General features: G+C 39.3%; 3 protein-coding genes and 1 pseudogene across 3 annotated transcripts; 3 read left to right on the top strand and 1 right to left on the bottom strand.

Moving 5' to 3' along the window:
- Positions 1–1944: 1944 nt before the first annotated feature.
- On the top strand, positions 1945–3309 carry LOC145471132 (DELTA-alicitoxin-Pse2b-like; annotated as a pseudogene).
- Positions 3310–4675: 1366 nt separating this feature from the next.
- On the top strand, positions 4676–5824 carry LOC145470259 (alpha-1A adrenergic receptor-like). The gene has a single exon (XM_081454093.1). The coding sequence runs from the start codon at positions 4757–4759 to the stop codon at positions 5822–5824; it is 1068 nt and encodes a 355-aa protein (XP_081310219.1). The 5' UTR covers positions 4676–4756.
- A 2312-nt stretch (positions 5825–8136) lies between these two features.
- Positions 8137–9645, bottom strand: LOC145468486 (adenosine receptor A1-like). Its single transcript, XM_081452232.1, has 2 exons — positions 9536–9645; positions 8137–9181 (listed from the first exon to the last, which is right to left on the bottom strand). The coding sequence occupies exon 2, from the start codon at positions 9153–9155 to the stop codon at positions 8172–8174; it is 984 nt and encodes a 327-aa protein (XP_081308358.1). The 5' UTR covers positions 9156–9181; positions 9536–9645; the 3' UTR covers positions 8137–8171.
- A 4704-nt stretch (positions 9646–14349) lies between these two features.
- On the top strand, positions 14350–20220 carry LOC145478297 (arylsulfatase B-like). Its single transcript, XM_081456270.1, has 8 exons — positions 14350–15210; positions 15539–15651; positions 16083–16229; positions 16710–16877; positions 17449–17618; positions 17760–18044; positions 18374–18597; positions 18690–20220. Exons 1-8 carry the CDS (start codon positions 15111–15113, stop codon positions 18965–18967), a joined length of 1485 nt encoding a protein of 494 aa, XP_081312396.1. The 5' UTR covers positions 14350–15110; the 3' UTR covers positions 18968–20220.
- The last annotated feature ends 5 nt before the right edge of the window (positions 20221–20225 follow it).

The raw sequence follows: 20225 nt of genomic DNA, 5'->3' as shown, positions 1-20225 counted from the left end.
TACTAACAAATGATGTATACCGCTTCGGTGAACGTTGCTCCTCTTACAGAATGAGATCATGACAGGTGGTGTTTACATGTAGGTCGAAACAAGTCAAATTATTCACCTTTCAATGAAAGGGTACCCGTTAAAAGTGTCCAGTCAGGTTTCTTAATTGTAAGACAACTTCGTTTCGTTGTGACCGTTGCGAAGGAAAAGGAAGAGATACTGGGTAAGTTTGTATTATGAGAGAACAAAAATTAATGGTCAATTCGAATTTATCTAGAACTTGAGAACATAAGCTAGAAAATGCGATGGGACACGCTTGTATTTAATAACACTACTTCAAATTAGATTTCAAATTTTTCTTTCCTGAGACCATTGATATTGATGCTTTTCACTTTTTCGGGATTTTTTACCAAGGTATCACATATTCCGAATGGAATCTCTTATTGAACGGTAATTTATTGTATCTTAGAGAAGTTGTTAAAAAAACGTTCTTGTGAAAGTCTTAAGCGTCTTATAAAGGTTTCGATAATAACTAACGCCAACTTATGAAGCAGTGAGCAAGATTTAATTCCATTTTTAACTAAACTAAAACTGGAAACGCCTTTACAGCAATTATTATTTCTTTTGCCCCTCTAATTTAGAACCACTGAGAAAATAATGCTTCAATTAAGCGTTAGACAGTGGTTCTGGTACTCGTTTTCGCTTGATTAAACTTAGCCAAATTAGATTTTGAAATTGTTCTTTGTTGAGGCCAGTAATATTGATACTCCTTCAGATCATAAGCACACTATACCAAAGTGTCAGATATCATCTCAGGTTGAATGTATTCTTGAAAAAGTATTAATCGGGTTTAGTGCAGAAACGGAAAAAATACTTGAAAAAATTGGATGCTATAAACTTTGTGTTAAATGGTTTGAGTTTTTGAGACGATCACTATCTTCTGAGTGGAAAAGAGGGCAAGATTTAATTTCATTTTTATCCAGATTAAATCTTGAAAAGGAGACTTCTATTAAAATAAGCTTTTTGCACTCTTAATTTTGAAGAAATCTAATATCTAAGAAACAAATTCAGGATTCAGATGTACAAATCCACCTTCAGGTGATTTATGAAATATGTATTAGCTAAGACACTTGGTTTGCTGATTTCCTTATCCATCATTTCGTAGTCGAAAGGTCCAGATAAACAAAGAATGGTTTCACGGCACGTTGGGCGAATTAGCGAATTAGTCTGACATCGCAGGTACCAACCATGATGCCATGTTTCAGAAACGGGAGATGTTCTCTAACGGCTTTGCCCACTGGATAAATACTAGCAAATTAAACTATAAAGTAATATCTGGGTTTTTTTCTTTCCTTTTTCGCAGGTTGTGTTATATTTATGTGATATAATTCGACCTCGCCAAGCAAAACCATGGTTGTCCTCTTGGTGTTGTTCTTGTGCCTAGCAGTCACATTCAGAGGGACATGTGGAACAACCACTAGCACTAGCGCCGCAAGCGAAGCCTCAGAGCTGACGGAGTTAGGGAAAGCGATCAATGTTCGAGGAACTAACCTACTGGAGGACTTTCGTGAACGTGAAACAGCCATTTTCCTTTCCCCCAAAATGTTTTGACAGGGTAGAAAAAAACTTCAAATCGTCAAATAGTCACTTCGAATATTATGCAAATACGAAGGCCTTTTACGCAACTTTGGGCAGTAAATCAGGTCTGGATCCCTCTTTACAATCCGGATACACTCTGAGTGCGACATTGAAAATTGCTACAAACAGCAAAAGCTCACAGATATCTAAGGTGAGTGGCACGTCTTTGATTATGATGTCATTAAAACAGAAGATCTTGGTGAGAAGAGGCTGTTTAGATGGCGACGAGATCTTGCCCTTAAAGGAAAGATTCGTAAACGACTTAGAAAGATTGCCGGTAAAAATTGAAAAGCGGCCTTGGGAGACTAACTCCTAAAAAGCATATCGCAATTTCCTGAGAGAGTATGGCTCCCATCTCGTAACGTCCGTTACGCTTGGGACAAGCATTAAACAGATGACGTTTGCGGAGAGCTCTAACTCTTACAGTCAACGGGAATTCTAAGTGAAGAGTTGTGCCGAGTTTGCAGGGCCGATATCTTCCGGAAATCTCGTGTCTCTGCTTGGGCAGATGTGAGTAAAGAAGAGTTGTCCAACGCAACCAAGATGAGCACGAGTGATCGTCTGATCATTCGAGGAGGAACTGCGGAGACCCGTAATAACCTGTTAAACGAAAGATCGAAAGAACTGATTGAGCAATTCATTAATGATGGCTCAGAATCGGCTTCGTCTATTCAGCATACCTTTAGCGCCATCTGGGGCATCGTACAAAGTATTTTTGAGGTAGGATCGCCGAACCACATCAGGGCTATAAACCTGGAGCAATAGCTGGTTTTCACATGACTTCTCTAAAATTCGAACTATAAAGCTATTGATCTTCCTGAGATTTTACTTAAATGATGTATAAGAGCAGCTGAAAACTAATATTGATACAAATTTTCGCTCCGAATGGGTTCTTGGTTTTGTGATAAACTACGCTTGAATTTCTAAGCTTTTGCGTGGCATGGTATTTACATGACGGCCTAGAGAGCTTTCATGATGGTTAAAAGAGTGACTTATTTCAGAGAACTTGGCTATCTGAACGGTTCATGTCTTAGAAAAAGTATTATTTTAATGTTTTAGAGTTCCTCGACGGATAAATTCATGCTTTTGTAGCGAAACGCAGTGACAGATGTTTCTGTTAGTTTCCGGCCGCCATGTTGGTGCCCATACGGATGGGCACCAGCATGGCGTCTCCATACAAATCTCTATAAATTTGGGTAAAAAATTTCTTCGCATAAGAAAAATTGCTGTGACCAGAATTTTGGCGAGAGTCTGCATATTTACCTTCCTTCATTTCCCAGATTCTGGACTTTATCTATTGACCAGTTTTGATTTTTATTTTAATCTATTTTGAATTGCGTGACACTGAAAACCAGCAATTCTACCAAGGATTCTTGCACTATGGTTGTTCCTATATCGCAAGTGGAGGACTGGTCATTCAAAAATTCGACCATACCAGAGGTCCCAACGAAATGTATCCAGAATACCAGTGTACCCCTGCAAAGAGGTTGCCATAGCGACGGTGACTGCCATTTAAGACCCATGTGATGTTCCTGTCGAGGGGAATCGCGCGTTCGCTACAAGGCTGTGGAACAAGATAAAGGTTTCTCCAAGAAAACTGAATACGCAAACACCGAGGCGAATTGCATGGAGGTGGAAAGGTTGCGATTGGAAAGTCCGAGGAATTTACCGTGCTTGTTATAACAAAAATCGTGATTCGTGTGAAACTGTATGGTCTTTGCCCAGCAGGGGTTCCGCCGTACAAGAACTGAGCACTTTACCATGCCGGAGCTCGCCGCTGGGCAAAACATCTAGGTTAAATTGAACAGGAAGTTATCTTCCGCTTTTATTTGGAAATATCTTAGGCCATTATTTAGCTAAAAAAATTAATTTTAGCACCGGCCATGTTTAACTGAATAGACACCTGTGAAAGTATGTATTTTGTAGGTATTTCAGTATGAAATATAGAATTAAAGTATCCAACGATACGAAGGTCGTTGTTGAAAAAAACGAAGGTCGTTGTTTCGACGTACGTCAAAGTTAAGTAATTTAACCTTGGTTATGCAACTGTTGTATGCGGTGTTTTTCAAATTTTCAAATTTTTAGGTTCCTTCAGTTTAAAAGTAGTTTTATACATCGGAAGAATGACTTCATCCGTGGTGACAGAACCCCTTTAAGATATCATCTAACGTATCATCTAGCGCAAGGTAAAAATTTATGGGCGTAAAACCATTTTGAAGTGAATGAATTTCTGCATTTAGACAAGTATATTCGGAAGTGCATTCAGAACCATTATTACACTGCTTGACATATATTAAACTTGACGCGTATTTTACGTTAATGTATTTTAGATTGCACTTTGTCTCGTACCGATAAGAAACGTGCGAGTCGTTTTGTATGAGTTCCCCAAATCCCAATTGTATCCCCCAAAAAACAAAGAAAAAAAAAAGACTTGTCTCGTCCATCTAAAGAAACTGAATCTAAGATATGTTTTTTTTTCCTTTGTTGGCCTCGCAAGATTTGTTTGTTTTTGTTTTTCGCGAATTTAATATAGGAAGCCTTATCTCGCTGGTCTTTATATCTTCGTGACTTCAGAAAAATAAGCTAAACTCTGTCTCCATTTTAATAGCTTTTAGTGTCGCGAAACGCTAAATTTTAGAATTTGCGAATTAAATTACGAGTAAGCCAAAGTTAGCAACAAAAAGGAAAAAAACAAGGGTAGGTATCTGATATTAATTATTAAAAACTGCCAATCAAGTTCCTTTCAAAACATCTTTTTCATTAGGAGAATACATCGTTCATTCGGATTTACTTACTTGTATTCTAAAGAAACATCCAATCATTGATGTTTATGAATAACTTGAATCTTGGAAACAATGAAAATGTATCTGAATTCTTCACGGGGATTTCCGAATATCTAATTTGTGAGAAATCAGTTGCGGGGAACACTTCGACATGAAATAAGACATAGCATTACCGTCAAAAAATGTGTTAAATTTCACAATTTATAAGTGGGCTTTATCACTTACAAACTGAAAGTGTTATCGATTCACGGACATTTTTCGGCAGTAACGAGGATTTCTTAAAAATTATTCGTTGAATTCGACTTGTTGTGGGGCCAAACAACACGGCGGCAAGTGGAACTGATGATATGGAAAATTCAGGAAGATCAAAAACTGCATTGTTAATTGGCATAGCCAATTTACTCGTTGGCATCATAGCGGTGGTAGGCAATTTCCTTCTGTGTGTGACAATTTACAAAGACCCTTATCGACGTTTGAGAAACACAGCCAGTTATTTGGTGGTGAATCTGGCAGTTGCTGACCTTCTAACCGGTCTGATAACAGAGCCTTTGTACGCAGCCTTCGAAATAAGCAACTTCATGGGAACAGAGTTACGAATTTTGTACGTTGTCGGAGAAACAACCGCGTACGTGTTCGTAAACGCTTCCATTTTGTCCATCCTTTCCTTAGCTTTGGATAGGTTCATTGCCGTGAAATATCCCTTGTCGCATGGGCAAAAAATGGACCGCCACCGAATCGTTACCATTATAGTCTTGTTGTGGACTTACTCGCTGCTATTCAGCATGCTTCGCTTCATGGGTGTCACGCAAGATATCTTTTACTGGCTTGATTTGCACATTAACTATACCTTGTTTGGAGGAATTCTAATCGGGCTGTACGTGTCCATTTATTGCACGATCAAATATCAGCTCGCACAATCATTACGCACACAAGGGTACAACAGCGAGACAAGGAGACAACCAGTTCATAACGAGATCGAAGCTAAGATGAAGGCAGAGCGGAAAATGACAAAAACCGTGTTCCTTCTCGTGTTAGCGGCCATTATTTGTATGCTGCCGTTGTATATCATGCTTCATGTCGAACTGCTATGTGAGTCCTGCATGGAAAAACCGGCGATAAAAACCATTAGCAAGCTCTCAGAACCTATCCTGTTTTTAAACTCAGGACTTAACCCTTTTCTTTACGCATGGACAATTCCAAAGTACCGCCAAGCATTGCAAAAAACGCTTCGTACTTGGTGTCTGTGTCCAAGAAAAAGAAATAATCACAGAAAAACGACCTCAGGTCCGTTCAGGTCTGCATTTGCTATTCAAAACCAAGGAATGGTTGACGGAATAAAATCGCCTTCAAATTCGAAGGACTCGAACCCGATTCAGTTGATGGAGATAAATATCAGGGGGAATAACAGTTTATAACATCTTAGGGTAATACTGAACAGAGAATATCTTCTATCTTATAAGCCAAACCGTGCGAACTTGTACTCTCATCACTGACAAACGGTAACCAAAGTAGTTCAGCTCCTATCATATTAAGTGCTATATTTGTGAAACTCAGTACCTGCTGATAGTTTCACTACATAGAGAATGAATGATAATCCAAGACGTTCATTGTATCGAAATTCAGACAACAATTGACAAAACTAAGAGTTATATTTCAGTAAGATCTGTACCATCATCAGACTAGAATTTGCATACAAGGTAACTCTTAAATACGGTGTTAATAACAATGAAGAAAAGAGACAAAAAGTAATACTCATTAGAAGAAGCAAAGTCCTCTCGTGGATTTAAGTCCTTTGCCAAGAGAACGTGTCAGGCGTTTGATGTAGTACGCCTCTTTGTATAGGAGAGGATTACAATTGCTGCCGTGGTCTAATGCTGTGAAGTTGTTTCTGACTAACTGTGTGAAGTATTCTTTATTACAAGAATCAGGTGGAAAGTTGTTAGAATTCAAGGTATCCGGTAGATTACACCAATTACGTATGAAAGTTTAAAAATGCTCACAAGTGCGCAAATATTTGTACATTGCACTCTCTTTTTCAGAGATAGCGTGTTAATATGTTCGGACGAAGAGAGTATCTGTTTTGCCAGTATACGCTGATTGACAACCGGGGCAGCTGAATTTGTACCTTACATGTGATTAACTCAATGATGGTACTTTATCTTTGTGGTTGGTGTAGAAACACAGTTTAGTTGTTTTCTCGTATACTTTTACTTCGATGTTGGATCGTGTTGGAGTCGTGAAACATCTACGGAGCTGTCTCACAAACTCCAAAATCGCATTTAACGTTCATACGTAATTTGTGTAATCTACCGTATGACTTGAATTCTGACAACTTTCCACCTAATTCTTGTAATAAAGAATACTTCACACAATTAGTCAGAAACACCACCACAGTATTAGACTGCGGAAGCAATTGTAATCCTCTCCTATACAAAGAGGATATTACATCAGACGCCCAACACCTTCCCTCAACAAATTACACAACTCAAGCAAAGAACCTTGCCTTTTCTCATGAGTATTACGTTTTGTTTGGTTTTTTCATTGTTATTAACACCGTATTTAAGTAGTTACCTTGTATGCACATTCTAGTCTGATGATGGTATAGTTCTTACCGAAATATAGCTTCTAGTTTTGTCAATTGTTGTCTGAATGTCGACACAATGAACATTCTCGGATTATCATTCATTCTCTGATGGTATATTTGTGCACACTGAATCTGATGAAGCCACAAAGCTGTATAATAACAACAATAATAATAAAGGTCTTTGTTCATAGTATGTGTCGTATATGCGTACAGGACTTCAACATGACATACTATTTTAATGTCAATTGAGCGTTGAAATGTAGAAAATGACTAGTCTGGTTGCTAAGTAGCCTTCCTGGGGCTGCATACTCTCTCAACTGAAGTACTTTATTACGATCACTACTGACATCAAATTTTGTGTGAACCTGCCTCCCTTTTTAGATAAATTATTACATTTGTCTTTGCTGATCTTCAACGCTTAATTAAATTGAATACTAACTGAAAAACCGCAAAAATGGTTTTAACTGAATGGCTAAAGTAAGAACGAAAACAAATCAACTGACAACCAAATAACCACTTTATTACATATTTTTTCGGAGGGCTTTTATTAGTATTCGGCTTAAGGCATCCCAGCGGAAAACATTATCTTATTAGCGTAGCCAAGCGCCAAAAAGAATCGGGATGTCGCCATTCTGATTTCCTACGGAAATACTGTCTAATTATGAGCTAGACTATGACTTCAAAATTTCCTTATTTTAAGTATTTATACCTGAAGCTATGATATTCACTCGTTGCATTGCTATTTTCTCATTATCTCTTATGTGGTGCTGGTCAGTGTAAAAACGGTTTAAAGTGAAGTTGAAATAATTTTTGGACGACTTTTAAGTTTCTATGAAGGAGAAGATAGGAACGAGAGGTTTTTTTAATGGATTTAAAGTAAACGGTGATCTAAGGCTGATAAAAATTATATTTCCCGAACGTGTAGTGCTCTTTAACTCTCCGTTAAGCCTAAAAGAAACAAATAGCGAAAAGTAGAACTGTCAGTTATTATCACTTACATAAGTTACCCATTTTCTACATCATAAAATCTAAGTGAAAATTCGAACGATTTGTTAGCAGTTTTTTTCCACAAAAAAGAATGGCAAATTACTTTTTTTCCCAGAAAATGGGAGGGAAAGTAACTTCTTAAGTCAGTAAGCGGCTTTGACAGAAGCAGGACCCAATTGAAGGATGATAACTTAAGTATTTTGCATTTCACATAATTGAGATGTTCCGGTTCTTTGTGAGATGATAACCTCTTGATTTACGGTATTTTGTTTCATTACAACAGCTCTCAATGAGTTTCTGAACATTTTATGTCTCCATGCATATATAAATGGGTTCACTGCGCAGTTGAGGTATACTACAGGCTCAGAAATTTTGCTCATGGCTGTGAGGACAATGTTCGTCTGGCACGTGGCACAGAATAAATAAACGTGCATGTAGATGTAATATGGCAACAGACAAAGATAGCACGCTGCTAGAATGATCAAGAACGTTCGTATTATCTTCGCATCGCCGATCATCTGTTTTCTTTGCTCGTCAAATCGAGAGGTTGAATCAGCCAAGTCCACTCTTTGATTCCTGGCTACGACAGATCGTCGATAAATAAGTACAAGGAAAACAGTCAAGGTTACCAGGCTTCCTGTGACGTGGATGTGCAGATCCAGTAGATAATAAGTGTTCTCAGGTACACCAATATTACGCAAGAAACTGAACAATACAGAATACACCCATAATACCGCAATGGTGCCTCCCGCGACTCGCCTCGTCATGACGTTGCGGTAACGAATGGGTGTATTCAATGCCAAGAATCGGTCGACGACAAGCACTACAACGGTACAAAGAGAGAGATTAACGGTGATGTAAGAGGCATGATCGCCGGCCGTTAGAGCGGTCTGATAGTCCCTGGCTTGGTAATAGCCAAAGTTGTAGGCTATGTACAGGGGATCCACAATGAATCCAGTCAGGAAATCTGCTACGGCCAAATTAGCTACGAAGAGCATGGGAGATGAACGAAAGCATTTGAGTGGGTCTTTGTACATGGCCACACACAGGATGCCGTTTCCAAAAACAGTGATGACTGAGATGATAAGAAGAGAAATGGCGGAGAGAAGCGACAAAGTGGCTTCACTCTCGTGTTGGGAAGGCACGTGCGTGTCATTCTCGATGGTACTGCTCATTTTCGTAGCAGCCGGCTTTTTGTAAACTGAAAAATGGGAAGAGAAAGAATGGTTAGATCCGATGAGGCTTCTACCGTGATGATGATATATAAATGACCATACAATGGAATTATACAAAATCAATGCTGTAAACAAGCAATCAAATATATAATATCAGTATAAAAACAACGGAAGATGAGACTACTGTATAAAGTGTGAGATACAACGTAAAGTGAATTAGTTACTTAATTGTGCGACTTCTCGTCATGTGATAGTTTAAGTAAAATGACATTTTTACTTGGACAAGCGGCATTCTTTACCATTTTTGTGTTTTGATTTTGGGCTTTTATCTTTATACTAAAAACAATTTTGTGTATCCTGCAAAAAAATCTTTAATTTACCTCGTTTTTGCAAGTTTGTAATCTGATACGGAATGAATCTGGTCCAGAAACTGATTTCGATGACAACTTGACCAATATGAAGATTTGTTCACTTCCACTTTCTCCCTTATCGCTCGCTCCCACAATCTACGCTGAAACACTCAGTTGTTTCGGATGTTTCCAAGCACATACGTTTGATATGCAAATCATTTCAGTTTTCAATTTGTGGACTGCCAATCAACAACGAGTATTATCGAAAGAAAGATGACTCATAATCCACTTGTCAAATGATTTCTACTCTTAATGCCGATATTTTACACTGAAGTATTTCCGATGATTCCAGTATCACGTACTGTTCTGCGCATTCACAGCACAGAAGAAGTCTTTATACGTGATTCCATAACCCGATAAGTGTTCCGTATCTAACTTGTATCTCGGTAACCGAGCACTACTTGCTTTGTTTCTTGTCACGGATATTTGGACTTCAGAAATCTAGTACTCAAAATTATCTATCCATAATGATAAAAAATACTCTTATAGTAATACAAAGAATCGTCAGGATAATCACATCGCGAAATTGTATGAAAAGGAATCAGATAGGTGTGTACTATCCGGCCATGCCTATTATTACAGGAAAAGCCTTAAATCCAGAATACTATCCTTTATTTTACTGTTAATCAGTCTTGAACACTTGGAAGTGTTTCACAGCCTGTCCAGCAGCACGTTTCCATGAAGCGTAAATGTGCATTTAGAGGAAAAGGATCAGATACGTGATTTATTTTTATCTCGATCGAAACGTGATCTGTTTTTTAACTGACGCCTGTCTAATTCATTAAGACTTGATTTATATGCGTCGCGGATGTTTGGACTTAAAGATAAATAATCAGAAATGTTTATTTTTAAAGATGCGAAGTATGCGAAGTCGTCAATAAATTTGAATCGTAAAATTGTACATGACTGTTCACTTAATTAAAATAGTCTGACCCACACTGGCATAAATAGGGACTACCGAAAATGCACTTTTGTCCAAATTAAGCGAGTGTCCGATTCCAAAATGAACCTCTACTGCATTTAATGACTAGACCAATGTAGCCGGTTGCATCATCGTTCCCAGATGATAAGACATTACAGCCGTAAGTCTCAACCAAACGCAACGCGATTAACAAGTTTTCTTTTGTTTCCTTAGCGTTTAAGACGTTTTTCAGTTAAGTTATCGCCGCGTGGGAATGACTTTTCAAAGAAAACAAATGTCGTAAAACTATTTCAAGACCAGCTCCTTTCGAAATACAACGGAGAAATATAGAATATTTCGTTTCGTTTCTCTTTTTTTATTTAGCTGCGTTCTTGAGTTAAGTAAATAAGCAAATTATAAATATTAAAACTGAAGCTCCCACATTGTCATGTAGAGAAGTTGGCCCGCTAATGTGCTTTTGCACGAACGTATTTAGCTATATTTACCGCTATCCTCAAGCTTTGAACTGCACATCATATATTTTTAATCAAAGGAAGGTACCATGAACAGTCTTTGCAGCTGTTTATACATGGGTGCGTCAGTATTGTTTAGAAAAGTCCTTTTCCACTGGCAATTCGGTCACGTCGGATTTCTTCTTCAGTCCTTTTTATCACGTGTAACCATGATTGCAGACGAGATATTAGCACGCTTGCTAGTATTCATCTAGCAGGTTTTTATTAAGGAAAAGGGAGACTATGGCAAGGTTTTCACGCCTGTCAACCCAGAGTGTTCCACTGGGGTTTCTTCGCGGCACAAAGGTTGACAACACTATATTTGGGTAATGGCTATATCTGCCGTTGCTTATTCAAGCTTTGAGGTTTCCATCATTGCCATATGTTCAACCAAGGAATGATTCTATGAGGTGTATTTGCAGCCGTTTACACATTAGATGCTACCTGTTTTGAACGAGTCTGTTTTTCAATTAAACACTCATTATTGGCGCCAAAAAGTCGGCACGAATTTACTTGCTCAAATTTTCTGTCGTCCTAAAAAAATCGGCTAAATCGGTCAAAATAGGAGAACCCGTAGGTAACTAGGTATACTTCGTCTTTGATAGATACCTCAGTGTTTCCTCTCGATGAATATTTTTCTTTGCTAAAGCTTCACCTTTGGATCCGTTGTCGGTGAAATAAGATAATTGAATGTAAAATTAAATATGAAAACTGTTATAACTGAAGCACCTTCATACATGGCAAACTTGATGCTAAAAGAAATTTCTTCTTGTTTTGAATACAAGTAATAGTTTTCATTAATTTTTCGCTTTGACAAGTGAATTATGAATCATCGCCCTTTTTTCCCAAAAAGGTGTAAGAGCTGGTAAGTTTAACAAGTACTTCTGAGCGGAGAGATGCCCTAAAAAAAAGGTAAAACACTAATTTACATAACACCTCCCGTTGAGTTTGTACTCGAACAACAACAACTGGTGAATCTTTAAATTGTGAGACCCGGAAGTGTTTCTTTCATGGGCTCTGTGATTGGTTGCTTCGGGTCACCTGATTATACTGGAAAACGGGAGACTGACTAGGAAACTTCTGGGCTACTTCAGTCTCCAGACTCGAATTGTACATTTATTTCCTGCCCCTACATTTATGTCTACTTCATAAAACTGTACATGTACCAGTGAATGAATATGTTGTGTTGTTTATATAGAAATTCACGCTATATAACTATAAAGATAAAATGTTTATCCTAAAGAACGAGGAATAATCTATATATGCAGCAAGTCCCAGGTCTATATATTTAGTGGCTCGTTTGGCTCGGCAGTGGATAACAAAGGAGCAAACGGGCCAAGCGAAAAATGGCCCTGTATTCCGTAGTTTAGCCATCCTAGGTGACAAAACTGTTGGTAATGTTGATCGTCGTGCTGCCCTCGAATGAACTAAGTATTTTTAATTTAAGAAGGTTTACCAGCATTATTTAAAAAGTAAACAACTGGTTTGTTTTCTTCAACGAGAAGACACTAGCAACAACAGAAATCTTTCAGAAGTTATACCCGCGTTGTTAACCCACAAAAGATAGAAGCATTTCGGTTTATTTTGATGTGGATAGAAAAAAAATCACATAAAGAAAGATTGATTGCATGTACATTATTAACAAACTTGGAGATTCTGAAGGTAAATCATCTGTATTACAGAATTGACTTATTGATCGTGGGACCGTTTTTTGTTGAGAACATCACGCCGCCCTCACTGAAGTTTCGTAGCAAGAAATCGCAGCAAAAGACAAGATAGTGTTCTGAGAAACTACACGACGGTCTTTAGATGGCAGAACTTGACTATTTTAATTGAAAACTGATTATCTTTCTTTCTTTTTTTCCCTTCTGGTTTCTTCTAAATTTAGATCGTTTTGTAATCCGTTCAATCTGAGGAAAACCATAGGACAATTTTGTTTTTCAATCAACAACAGGTCAAGTTAATCAAAGCATGGGATGTAAATGTGATGTTTATGTGAAAACAACCTTCACTACAGCGAAGGAACTTACAAATTGGCTGCTGAGAAGACAAGGAGACGTTATAACAGGAACATCTCATTCATGAAAGGGTCTAAGTGACTTAATCTACGAAAGAAGGTCATGGAATTTACAAAACTAACTTTCTGGTATGTAAAAGCCCGCCAGGATTCCATAAATTTGGCTAAATTATTATGAGTAGATGCTAACAGATATTATATCTGGTATCGCGTTTTTCATTTGACTGCCATAATACAACGTTTCATTGTTTGGGAAGCTTGTAACCGACTGACTCATGACACCTAACTCGTGCTGTACTATGTAATAAATTTGGTGTCACTGAATAAACTTCCGCCAGTGAATTTCGCCGGAATCGAAATAAGTTGGCGAATCAGTGGCAGGTTGTGTACTTCTAGCACTAGAGGTGGTCGAAAACACGAAGAATCCCTTATTTCCGCTCAAATTTTGAAAATGGCCTTATTTGCTGACACGCATGATGACTTTGAAAACGAAAAGAACAGATTCTGAAGCACACCTAACGTTTATGTGTTTATCTTGTTTAGTAACCACAGGAGGTGATGTTTGCATACCAATCTATCGTAAAGAGCCGAGTGACCGAACAACGATCATGTGCCAAATTCTGCCTCCGCAAGGCTCTCCGTGTATCTAGTGCTACATGCCTCAACGATTGCTTTAAATAATTAGAATAATATTCCTTGCACGGAAAAAGTGTACCTTCATGGTGTATCAGCGAAAAGTCAACGATGCCGAGAACCAATCGGATTCGTGGATTTGCAATATAATGGTTTTCAACTAAATGTCGTAAAACCAAAACCAAATTTATCAGGCCAGATAATCTCAATGGCCACAGACAATTCAGGTAACCAATCGAAAATCGAAATAATTACAGTGTAGCTCATGCGAATGGTAGAAGGTTCGTATACGAGCGAGTCACGATTGGTTTTGCTTTTTACTTCTGATTGGATGAAAAAGTGGCGCGAGTCTTTTAAGTCAATCGTGAAACTTAGTGATGCGAAAATAATTACTTTACGACACTCAAATGAAAACTACTCTAGAACAAGGTGAATTTCTACTACTTTATTAACAAATAGTTTAGTCGAGTGCAAACTTAACCTTTCGAAAGCTAACATGTATGGTTATATGACGTACCGTTGAAGCACAATTCTGCTGCGGATTGTTTGTTTCAATAGAACGAAAATCACTTCTATCCAAACTATACGCATTGGGTTTGTATCCGTTCTAAAACTGATTATCCTATTGATCAATCACAATGCGTGTTTGTAGCTTCCCAGCTCTAACAACTGACCAAGTGTAGTCTGATCTCTACCATTATTCTGGTGTAGTTATAAAAACTAAATACTTAAAATACTAAATTTTGCGCAGTCCAAATACTTTCAAGTATTTAGACCGCGCAAAATATTATTAACCAAACGCCATATAGGATTGGGCCGTGCCCTGTGTTGGTTACTATATGTACACTCTACAGTGCCAACTTCCCATCATTTAAGTCAGTTCAAGACATTTTTCCCTGTTTTTTTCCCTAGCCCTTTGTTTTTGCATTGCTTTGCAGGTTGCCTTACGTTCTGAGTATTTTCACATCGATTTGCCAGGCTACTATTAAAAAGCAGCCGCATTTGATTTTCATATTAGCCGACGATTTGGTGAGTAACTTCAAAGATAAGCAAGTCAGCATTTGCTCTATTCAAACATCCTATACAGGTAGATTACTGGCCTGTACCAGGCTCTCGGTCAGTGGGGACGAGCGGGGCCTGGGGTCCTCTCCTTTTCTCTATCAGAAACTACTCGTCGCCCGCCCGCTTTTTCGATCGTCCCCACTGACCGAGAGCCTGGAACAGGCTAGTAAATTACCATATCAAGTCTGACAAAGGCGAAAAAAATAACATGAAATTTACTTTCTGTCATATTTTTCATATCGCACGTATGTCTGGCTTGGCTTTTTGGAGGTATTTCCTAGAATCAGATCTCTCTCGCCTACCTTTGTCCTGTTTATATATGAATGGGTTAGCCATTAATAATTATATTGTCGTTCACAGGGATGGGATGACGTTGGTTTTCATGGTTCCCGCCAAATCCCAACTCCCAATATCGACGCAATGGCTACTGAGGGCGTCATATTAAACAATTACTATGTGTCCCCGATGTGCACCCCGACTAGAGCGTCAATTATGTCCGGAAAACACCCGATTCACCTCGGTAGGTTTGAATATAACACCATACGTATGTGCTAAGTCTCTGCAGCTATGCTCCTCTAACTTGTCTTCAAAATAAGTAGAGAGAAACACAGCTCAAAGCTATAGCTGACTACAAGTAGAAACGTCCCAAACAAAACGAGGGCTAATAAGTCAGGACGGAGCAAGGATGGTTGGAAATTTTAAAATTGAAAGATAAAGACGGTGACAGATATATCGCTAATTGTCTTTCTGGTGGACATGAAAATGTTGGTAAATACTTTGAATAAGATAGCGTGCTGCATATAACTAGGATAATTTTATAACCCAATGTTTTTTTCTCTTTCCATCAGGTATCCAACATTTTGTGATCTTCGCCGCGCAGCCTTATGGACTACCACTTAAAGAAGTAACGATAGCACAGTATCTTAAAATTCTTGGCTACAAGACTCATGCAGTTGGAAAGGTATCAAGTCTAACGTCCAGGCAGTCTCTGCAGTCGTGCAGACGTGGTCACTATGCCCCTATGTTTGCAATTGCTCGAAATCAAAATGATTGCAGCAGTAACCTGGTGAAAAGCCAAGGCTTTTGTTGTTGTTGTTTGGCTGTTAAAGGAAACAAATTTCAAAAAAACCAATTTATCGGGTCGTTACTGTATACATGTGACATGCAAGAGAAACGATCTGTGATGTGACAAAGTCAACAATGAACGCCAACTGTCTGGGCGTGAAGTCATTGAATTTCCCTTACACTAGCTTACACTAGATGCGCACTCGAATATGGTCTTCATTTACCTGACCAGATCATTTGCCTTGAGCTATCGATGTGTTGGCAAAAAAAAAAGAGGCGTAGACGAACAATCAGGTTGAAGATCATCTTTTTTTTCTATTTTTACAGTGGCATCTGGGATATTTCACAAAGGAGTACACCCCTTTATATCGAGGATTCGACTCTTTCTTTGGCTTCTTGGGTGCCAAAGAGGATTACTGGGATCACAGCTCGTTTGAGGATTACTGGGGCTATGACCTCCGAGACAACATGAGGGTTGGTAAAAATGACAACACTACTTCAGAACGGCTATAATCACGACCAAGAGCGGCTAGTCTCAAAGTTGTGAAACGTTCTCGGAAAAATAAAGTAGGCCATGTGAGAAAATTGATTAAACTTAGAGTGGGGTTTATAAGCTAAATTTACCGAGGCTCTACCAATCCCCAGAGAGCTCAGCTTTCATCCAATGAATGAGCCACACTGATTGGTCTAATGGTTGAACCTGCAATCGACCAGAAGAGAACTGGCTAAGCTCTTTAGACATAGATATAGCAATATTTGTCTTGGCCACTTTTGTCCAACGCGGAAAGGCGCAATGAGGTTAACCCTATGTCTAGCACCAAGCCGTGAGACAAAGCCAGACCATAACGCCAAGAGCTCTGGGAAAACAAACTTAAACCCAGCTGTATGGCAACGCAAATGTCTGTCGTCATTGTCATCTTCTGTTATGCGTTAAAATTCCTTTATTGCTTCTAGCCCATCAAAAGAACTGGAATTTATGCAACAGACCTTTTTACCCAGGAGGCCATAAAAAAGATCAACGCTCACGATGCCTCCAAACCAATGTTCTTGTACCTCGCCCACCAAGCCGTGCATTCAGCCAACAAGAATGATCCTCTTCAGGCACCAGAACAACTTATAAAGGTAACACCATAAACATAGTATCACTTTGTTAATGTTAAGGCATGAATGATCATCGCAGTTATGTACTTCAGGCTTTAACTTCTCATGTTTTGTACATAACTGCGATGATCATTCACGATGCTTTTTCATCTTTCTGAGCAGTTCAAATTAAGATAAAGATCTTACATATACTCACATAATTTATATATTCGCTTTAGCGTCAATATGACATGCTGCTTCTGTTTTGAAATAGGATCTAGGTGAACAGTTTTTATATGACTATTTATATGTTCATTCCTGGAACGAGCGAGATCCTGGTAAATTTGTACGGAGAAAAACACCTTCTGTAGTCACGTGAGTCAGGATCTTATGATACAGGTTGTTCTTGTTGCCGTTGTTGTTGATTTTAACCAATCACTGGAGCAAAACCAAAACTAGTCGTGCCTCAGCTTACGTTTTCCCTCACTTTTGTTATCACAATTCTGCCAGAGTCGTTAATTACCTCATGGTGTTGTCCAAATGTGAACGCTCTGTCTTCGGTTTTACAACGGTACTACCAAACCAATCTATGAAATTCGTTCTCCTTTTCAAGAAATTTAGTTTCATCAAAGACGAAAGAAGACAAAAATACGCTGCCATGGTGACGTCATTAGATGAATCTGTCGGTGCTGTGAGGCAGGCTCTTGCAGATAAAGGAATGTTGCAAGATTCCGTCATCATCTTCACCACGGACAACGGGGGAGCTCCTTATGGATTCAATTGGTAACTATAGCAACCGATCTCCGTCTCGGAACTTTCCGTTTGTTAAATTGTAAGATGTTGTAGTCAACCAGGGTACTCGAGTTTCTCAGTAACCATTGTTGCTGCCCTTCGCAAAGTTTAACTCCCTTTGTCCTTGATTAGGAACGCTGGCTCAAACTTCCCTTTCCGCGCGGGCAAAGACACCCTATGGGAAGGTGGAGTGAAAGGTGTTGGTTTCGTCTACACCGCAAACGATCTCATCAAGCACAAGAAACGTGTGTGCATGGGACTGATAGACGCTACAGACTGGGCTGCGACGCTGTACCATTTGGGAGGAGGTGACGCGGAGCTAATATCAGCTAGAACCGACGGAAAGAATGTCTGGGAGACGATATCGTACGACGCACCATCACCCCGGGATGAAGTATTGCATAATATAGACCCCAGGTACGTGCAAATAATTCCGTTATCAGTGCTTGTGGGCGGACAGAGAGTGCATGCAAATTTTGCGCGGGTCCACATCAGCTTTTTAATTCCACTACTTATTTAAATAGGTTATAGGCTTAATTTATTCCCGAGTCTCACAAATTAATGAGCTAAAATTTTCCCTTGACTTTTCCAAATGAACTAATAACCAGGAATTTTTTCCTCCGACTGACCAATCAACTTTTAAGCTGAAAATAAAATAGATCTGTAATTGACAAATTATCAGACCTCTAGTAATTGACAAATCATGAGTGCTTTTAATCATATTTTTTACCTTCTTTTCTTTCTAGGCGAAACTTTGAAGCCATCCGTAAAGGGAACTTTAAGCTTGTGGTTGGAATGGATGACACATATCAGCTTGGATGGCACGCGAGGTACGCAACAAAATTGCCCCCTCCCTGGTCTGAAACCCCAACTCTCCCTGGAGCAGAAATTAAATGCGGTCCCTGGACGAACGGCGAAGGCATGTGCGACTCAAAGGATCACCACGCTTGCTTGTTTAACCTGGCTGATGGTAATTTGTAGATATACTGCAGTGTTATAACTACTTCTGCCTTGATTGCTCTTGGTAAATGTCATAACATCCTGATCTTTTCTTGTTTTAAGATCCGTGTGAATACAAAGATGTTTCACACCTTCACCCACACGTGGTTGAGGAGCTGAAAGAGAGACTTAACTATTACCGCAGCACAGCTTTACCAGTTGTTTATCCGATGATTGACCAAGAAGCAGATCCCAAACACTTCAATAGCTTCTGGGGTCCGTGGAAGACACTTACAGACAAGTCGGAATACTTTTCTGCCAAGAGCGCTTGTAACCACGTGCAAGCAGAACAGGTTCATCGGGGATTACATCTCATGCATTATTCCAATCAAACTCTATGATTTCACGCAGTTTAAAATTGAGATTCTCACTGCACGGAAAATAGTTATATACATTAATTATATAGAGGAGTATGTAATAAGTCGAGGCAAAAGCATTGGAACACGAAGATTTATAATGACCTTTTCGTGGTGACTCGGGTGACACAGTCGACAAGTAGAAATACCAGCTAAACTAAGATATTTCTATAGCATTCTGAATCATGGAATGCTTAGCCATTTAAACCACATCATCTGTGAGAAGGCTTCACTGCAGGCCAGGGGTGGCAAAGCAAAATTTTACATTAGAAAGGAGCTGAAAAACTCCACAGTTGTAAGAAGAGAGTGAATGCTGAAAAGATGGTCGAAGATGGTCTTTACACATACACTGACCTATCCATCAGTTATATCTAACGCACGTGGAAGAGGTTAAAGCCCCCCAGCTTCCCCCTTGGTCCCCTTGCCCTGCGGCACTCTGTGAGTCACTCAGGGGCCATAATCGGGGACGGAGACCCAGATTCTGACTCCTGGTCAGCCGATATCATGTTACGCGCGGTCTTCGAGCTAGAATGGAATTCGTAAAAAAGACGACAGAAGCCTTTCAACGCTGCTTAAAAGTTAGTTATAATTAAGGGCTTCGGACCGTCGGCAAGGCTGAAATGCACTCTTAAATTCCAAGCCGTCAAACAAAGCCTTGCGACGCAAGCATAAGCATAAACATAAAAAGCTTATAGTGAGGACGGCCGGATATGAGCATAAGCATGGGCATAAGCTTTGTGCTAAGCCTTATGTTATGTCCAGTGAGGACGTGGTTCAGTTGGCATAAGTATAGCTTGTACACTGATTGGCTGAAAGTCTTTAACTTATGCTTATGCTTATGCCAACCCTGTCCCCACTGGGCACAACAACGACAAAACCACAAGCATAAGCATAAGAAGAACGCAAGGTTTTGATATTCTTATGCTTATGTTCATGTCCGGTCGTTCCAACTAGCACATAAGCTTCTTTTATACTTGTACTTATGCTCAGGATTGCGTCGCTAGTGAGGACCGGGCTTATTTAAGTTATCACCAAACTTGACTACAAAGCTCAACAAACTGTGAATGCCTAGCGCCATACGGCACCGCCATACTGATATGTAAAAACATCTCAGCAGGAGGCAGTATTTGAAAATAAGAACGCCTGAATAAAAGAGGGAGTTAAGTGGTTATTAATCTACGTAACCGAAGCTCGCTTCTTGATATAATAGGGTGTTTAGGAAACCACGACGGCAACGGCGACG

The sequence above is a fragment of the Orbicella franksi genome, chromosome 2 (genome assembly GCF_964199315.1).
Source record: "Orbicella franksi chromosome 2, jaOrbFran1.1, whole genome shotgun sequence".
Taxonomy (NCBI): domain Eukaryota; kingdom Metazoa; phylum Cnidaria; class Anthozoa; order Scleractinia; family Merulinidae; genus Orbicella; species Orbicella franksi.
Note: the sequence above shows the minus strand (reverse complement) of the source record. Positions and strands in the feature narration are given on the sequence as shown.